Source organism: Hydra vulgaris, chromosome 06 (genome assembly GCF_038396675.1).
Source record: "Hydra vulgaris chromosome 06, alternate assembly HydraT2T_AEP".
Lineage (NCBI taxonomy): Eukaryota > Metazoa > Cnidaria > Hydrozoa > Anthoathecata > Hydridae > Hydra > Hydra vulgaris.
Genome location: NC_088925.1, coordinates 52538623 through 52545509, shown reverse-complemented (window position 1 = coordinate 52545509; position 6887 = coordinate 52538623). Strand labels below are relative to the sequence as shown.

At 27.9% G+C, this 6887-nt stretch overlaps 1 protein-coding gene across 1 annotated transcript; it reads right to left on the bottom strand.

The window, feature by feature from the left end:
- Positions 1-311: 311 nt before the first annotated feature.
- LOC136081971 (uncharacterized) lies at positions 312-6384 on the bottom strand. Its single transcript, XM_065800441.1, has 5 exons — positions 6270-6384; positions 1431-1461; positions 1172-1315; positions 599-838; positions 312-495 (listed from the first exon to the last, which is right to left on the bottom strand). The coding sequence occupies exons 1-5, from the start codon at positions 6270-6272 to the stop codon at positions 470-472; spliced, it is 444 nt and encodes a 147-aa protein (XP_065656513.1). The 5' UTR covers positions 6273-6384; the 3' UTR covers positions 312-469.
- Between the last annotated feature and the right edge of the window lie 503 nt (positions 6385-6887).

The following is a 6887-nucleotide window of genomic DNA, read 5'->3' as shown; positions in this document are numbered from 1 at the left end:
TTGTCAACGAAATTCTGCCTGTGTGCTGTCACCTGTCAGATGATTGCTCATGTCATGGCATGCTATGACTCCAGACTCCTGAACTGTTTGCTGTGGTAGTATAGTTCGTTTCGTTTTTAAGATATGTAAAATTAGGAACACTTTTTAGCATTGTTCGATGTTGGTTGCAAATGTTTTGTCCAACACTGTATATATAATTTAAAAGTGTTTCATTTACTTTTAAAATTAATTTTAAAATTTTCAAAATTATGAAGGCCCTAAAATAATGCTTTGAACGGGGGTTGTAGCGTTGTTTATAAATATAAGAATCATTGTACTATATTAATTATTCAATTGTTAATGCAAATTCGATAACGTACAAAAGATATTTTTGAAATCAATTTTAAATTAATTTTATTTAAACTCAACTTTAAATTAAAAGTTTTTGTATGATAATTATTTTCCTTGCTTCGCTTTTCACTTCTTTGCTTCAAGATTTTAATATCGAAACAAATTCTAAATAAAATATTTTCTGTTTAGAAAAAAACATTTTCTTTTAAAAGCTCTCATAAAATTTTTTAATAAATAAAAATAAAATAAATTTGTTTTAAGAGTCTACCCTCATAATTGACTAGTCCATCACCATTCTTGTCAGCGAACTCGATCATTTCTTTAATGCATTGATCCGATATTGGCTGACCGGCATTTTTCATGGCTTTTTTTATTTCTTTATAATTAAGGAAACCATCTCCATTACGATCTAAAGCTCTGAACGAAACAACTAGATCAGCTTCAGTTGGAGGACAAAATGTAACTGCAAACGCATCAACAAACTCATCAAATTCAATAGTTCCACTTCCTTAAACAGTAAATTAAAATAATTTATAGTTACTATTTTAGTAAAAAGTTGCAACTTTTAAGTATATAATCATATTTAAAAAAAAATCAAATTTACCAGAAATCCCTTAAGAGAAAATCGCGCGTAAGTTAAAATTCAATTTAATAAATATGAAAAAATTGCGTAGCAATGAGTAATTAGCATTTAACGTGACGTAATGACCTTTTTTTTTTTAACATTTTTATCGTATTTTTTAAATTACTGCTTAAAAACGTCCAGGCGTTGCAAAGTTTATGTTGCAAGTGATACAAAATGAGCTTCAACTCACGCAAAAAAAAGGAAGCAAAAGAATACCATCTTTATCAACAGCATTAAACAACTTCTCCATGTCGTCTTTACGAATATCGATGTTTAGACATTTAATAACTTCTTCCAACTCTTCAATATTGATTGTCTGACTCGAATCATGATCAAAAGAATCAAAAATCTGTTTAAGATCTGAAAAATTGAAAATTTTAAGATTGAAAATAGAATTTGTATTTGAAAGTATAAAAAATTTAACAACCATTTTATTATTATTTATTTTCCAAATTTTAAAATAATAGTTGGTTACCTTTTTTTTCTTGCTTGCTAAGTTTAATGACCTATAATTAAAACATTGTAACTAATAATTTTTATCTCATTTATTTTAATTCTTATTATAGATTTTAAAAACAATTTATTTCATAAACTTTATGAAATACATTATAAACTATGAAATACATTGACTCTACGTTAACCAACTTGTTTCATTAAGTTATTGGTAATTTATTATGTTTTATAACCGTAGTCTTAACCAATTTGCTTTATGAGCCAAATAACAACTATTTTTTATCAAGGTAAGTTATGAGGTATAAGTAATCAAGTTATAAAGTTTAAGTAATCATTAAGTATTAGGAAAATCAAAATAGCTTACTTATTTTAAGAAGATATTAGTTACAAATTTTTCTTTAAAGTTAGAAAATAGAAACGGCCGCGTAATAAGTTTTTAACTATCAAATAGAAAGTCAAGCAAATAAACGATGTGATATACTTTAACAATAACTTCATGACTCTACATAACTTCTTGACTCCACATAACTTACAGAAGATAATTATTAGTAATACTTATAGAGTTTATTTATTTTGTGCATTGACTTTTTAATTCCAAAGAAATTTTATTAACAAGGCTTGCATACTCCAAAATATTCTTTCTGATTAGTTTTAAATTACTATTTTTCGTTAAGATTTTATTCCAGTTATAAAAAGCTCGATTTGTAGCTTTAAGTTGTTCGTATTTAGTTTTATATTAGGGTTCAATGAGAGAGACTGTTGTGCGTAAAAAATTTTTTGAGTTAAACTTTAGTTCATGGAGACCATAAATAGTTATATAAATTGAAATTTGTTTTAGCACATGTTATCCAATAATACATTAAACGTCGAAACAGCGTTTAAACAAAACGTTTATTTTTGGTCGATAATCCGTTCAGAATAAAATCATGAATAACGTTTAGAACAAACCTCCATTAAACGTTGAGGTTCAAGAGTATCTTCAACATCTATTATAGGATTATTAAACATAGAAATATGTTTTGATTTTGTCTTTTAAAACGTATATAAAGCGTTAAAACAAATTTTAACAATTTATAAACGTTATATTTTGCGCTTTGAATTGGTCCCATTATTATTAGTAATATTATTAATTGTTAACTTATATATGTAATGAATTGCATTAAATACTGTTATATTACGTATATAATATGATTCATTGTATAATATTACATACTTTTAAGGTGTTGAGGTTTATTTTCCTCCGGCTTATTGCTATAAAAAGGCCACATACCAATGTGAAAGTTCAGCTCACTAAAGCAATATAACCCGCTTCTACAAACATCATTCTCATATTCGCTAATAATTAAAATGGGTAAAATGGTGGAAGATTTAACACGACAATAAAGAGATACGTTTGATGTTCATTTCACAATTCCGTTTTTATTGAGATAATATGCAGCTCAAAATATAATCCACGCTGCTATACAACCTAAGAAACTCCTCATTGCCTTATTTATGAACTTTTATCTAGCAACACTTCAGATGGTGTTCCTGTTCATAAAAAGTTGATAAGTTTTCTTAAAATATTGGAAGCTGATTTGGTCTCCTTGACTACCACTTAATAATACAATTATTCAGACGCTCATCACCAATCAATATTTTTAAACTTATGTTGCAAATTAATGTAGTCAACTAAAATATCTTCCAAAGGAGCAAGTTTTACATTAATGTTAACTTATTCTTCTTTGAGTTAAAATTATAACCATGGCTTTTAAGTTCAATCTTGATTTTTCAGTAGGAGGGCGTGAAAAACCCAGTGGAATACCGTCAGGGAATCTGTAAAAAAATTTACTTTCTTTAGTTTCTACCTCAAAGCCATGTTCATTCACCATATCATTCAACACCGCCATGTTTGTATGAAACCAATGTACAATTGAAAGAATTACAGAAAAATTGAAAATGGCAATGCCGGAAGCAGTAAATTGGTACAATGTTTCAACCGACTAAAATGACCCAAGTCCGATGAACAAATTATATCATAATCGAATCAAAATTGATAAATGAAAATCTTGCGGCACAAAATAACATAAACAAAACTGTCATTTTTTGAAACTGATTTCGACCAAACTGGTAATAAAATTTGGTTGAAATCATGAAATGCAAAGTGTTGTATACCATACACTAACTTGAGTTGTTTCAAAAAAATTATAAAATTAATGGTGTTCTGCGTAACATTAGTCCCGAAACAAAATGCAGTCGTGGCGAAATAGTTGGAGTTTTGGCTTAGAACGAAGAGTTCCGATTTTCAATGCTGACTCTGCTAAATAAATGACATTGGGAAGATAGGAGGCCTAAAATTCTTGGTTAAATACTCTTCCAATGAGTTCTGTGATCAGTTTGTTAGGACTTCTGAAAGCACCTAAATAACTATATATATAAAAAAGATACGCAATCGTTATGATTATATTCATGATGTTAAAACAGATATATGCTTAGGCATTTTCAGTGAGATAACGGAAAACCGTTAAGATTGTATTAAAAATCCAAATATTGAATCCATATATTCAATATTCACTTTTTTTGTCCAAAACAAACAACGTGAATATTGAAGTAAAAAATAGATCTCAAGAAATAGACGTGTCTTTACTAAGAAGAAGACACGGAAAAATTCGGTCAAATTTAAATTTAAATTTCTCTGAAACCACAAAAGTTTTGTATTTCTTTTATTTTTTTAATTAAACGTTGCTTCCATATATTTAATTGTATTGATAAACATTTGTTAACAAACCAATGATTTGCCAAATGTTTTGAAAACAAATTGAGGTGCGTAAAAACATTGTGAACTTTTTTTGCAAAAACCCATCGACTTCATATCGCTTGATTGCTAAACCTAAAAATGTCCCAAAATCTATAGTCATCAACAAGGCATAGATACTATAAGTAAGTTTAAGGTTACTCAAAGCTTCGAAAGAAAAAACTGGAAGTGAAAGAAAGAAAACTTTCCATAAATTCAAAAGGTAAAGTTGATTATCAGTTTAATAGCGAGAAATCCGAGCCAGTCACAGCGAGATCTAGCAAGAAAATTCAAGACTTCGCGTTCTTATATCAAAAAAGTACATAAAAATGCTGGAATTAAAGCATTTCATAAAAAAATACACTTATAAGGAGCTTAAACGGTGAAATAAAAGGAACTCGACGCGCAAAGAAGTTAGTTTAAATAATGGCGGATAAAAGTATGTGCATAATTGAAGACGACGAAACATATTGCAATGCGGATTTTTCACAACTTCCTGGTCAACAATTTTACTATGAAAACATAAACCTGTCGATGATCTATTTAAATACATACGACGAAAAAATTTGCGTCCAAGTTTCTTGTGTGGCAAGCAATTTGCGGAATGCAGTCCTCTTGTTTTATCACTAAAAAGACCTTGACTGACGATCTCTACTTGAAAGAATGCCTCCAAAAAAGACTTTAGCTATTAATGAAAAAATACAAATACCGATGTCTCTTTTAGCCAGATCTTGCTGTTTTTTACTATTCTAAAAAAGTTCTACAGTGGTGCAAAGATAATAATGTGAAAATTGTTACTAAAGATGCAAATCCTACAAATTGTCATGAGTAGTGAAAGATTGAAGATTTTTGGCTAATAGTTAAAGGAGTTCTACGTTAGAAAGGTGGAGTAACAAAAAGTAAAAAAGACTTCAAAAGAAGCAGATTAACGCAGCCAATAAGGTGAAAAAAGAAAAAATCTACAAAATGATGGCATCAATCCGTTATAAGATTCGATCTTTTGGGAAACAGCCCATCGAGCCCCTTAAAATTAAGTTGAAACCCATATAATGTAAACAGATTTAATATTAAAAAAAAATTGAAATAAAAAGCATTTATGATATTAGAGAAATATCAAGTTGACCGGATTTTTCCGTGTCTACCCGATACCTTGAATACTGCTTTATGATCCTTTAGTATAAAAGTGGATTGTAATTTCATTGTGAAAAGCACTAGAATACTTGATGGCATTTAATCGGTTTTTTAATAACAATATAGATGGATATTTGCGGATTCTTAAATGATATCAGTTTATGTGAAAACGCGTTAAAATCAGATTTTATAATTTAATGAAAAAAGCAAACCTTAATTCACGATACGTTTCTTAGTTCAAATACGCTACGAAAGCGGGGATACACTACTAAAGGCTCTCGTGAAAAACAGGCTAAGGTGTCATTCTGCATAAAAAATAATTATAAATCAAAACTAATAAAATAAAGATGAGCAAAAAAATTTAGTTAAAATTAAATTAACAAAGAAATTTTAAATTGTTTGTCAATATACGGAAGTATTTTGATTATTCTGATATTTCTTAATTTCGATTTCGATTTTTTTTTTTTTTTTCGCATCGCTTTAATTTCGTTTTTACGATTTTTTTTTTTTTTAATTCTTTTTTTGTCGTATTTTCGTTTCAAATTATTTTTGAATTTCACAAGTCTTTTGGAGATATTTTTTAATTGGAGTATTTTTATACAATTTTATAATTTTTTACTTTTATGTTTACCTAATTGTGATATTATGAGATGGGCGTCAGTAAGGCAACTTGCTGGATGACATAATAAACTTCAATACAAAAAAAAACCATCTTATTTCGACTTTGTGTTTTTTGCGCGAAAACATTTATAAAAGAAATAGAAAGAATAAGCTAATACTTTATAAAAACAATATTGATATGCGTCACGCCTTGCACGTCTTATAATTAGACTATTTGTAATATTGATATATTATTAAACAACTAGTGACCATTTGTTTTTTGCAATTACAAATAGCTATACCTGACATAAATTCCTTATTTATATAAAACCATTTTTAAAGAAAAATAAAATATACCATAATTTTCTTGTAGTCTTGTGCTATTGCTTTTTTTGCACACAAAAAAGATTTTAAGTGGCTAAATTTGGATTTCTTAGTTTAAACTGTTCTCCCCCCTTCTTGTACTTTGCAAAAGATATTTTATTGTTTATCAACAATACTAGCTCAGAGTGAGAGCTTTTTTTTTAATTATAAGGTCCATCTGTTCTTCCTTTTTATATAATAAAAAAAATAAATAGATGTTTATTTAACCTTAAAAAAAAAGGAACTCGAAGTTTATTAATAAATAAACATATTCAAACCCGTTAATTTTCTTTTAAAATCACAAATTAAACACTTTATAAAACAATTTATCATTTACTCAAAAGAGTTGTTTATATAAATATTAACAATAACTAAGATTTGATCGACCGTGGGAGTGGTAGTGGGGTTGGTTAAGGTTGATCAAAATAAAATAATCAGACTTGATGTGAATAGAAATATTTTTTTAGTTTCTGATACGGACAAAGATTACCATTTACTTAAATATGAATTTGCTTAAAAAAAAAGTAGATTGTGATTCAAAGACACTTTTAGCAAATTTTTTTTTTTAATAAAACAAGTTACAATAAAATTAATTATACTACTCGGTGTAGT

Coding starts and splice junctions, on each gene's coding strand:
- LOC136081971 (XM_065800441.1), bottom strand. Junction 1,316..1,430: donor TAGCAAGCAAGAAAAAAAAG/GTAACCAACTAT, acceptor TCAATTTTTCAG/ATCTTAAACAGATTTTTGAT. Junction 496..598: donor TGGACTAGTCAATTATGAGG/GTAGACTCTTAA, acceptor TATTTTATTTAG/AATTTGTTTCGATATTAAAA.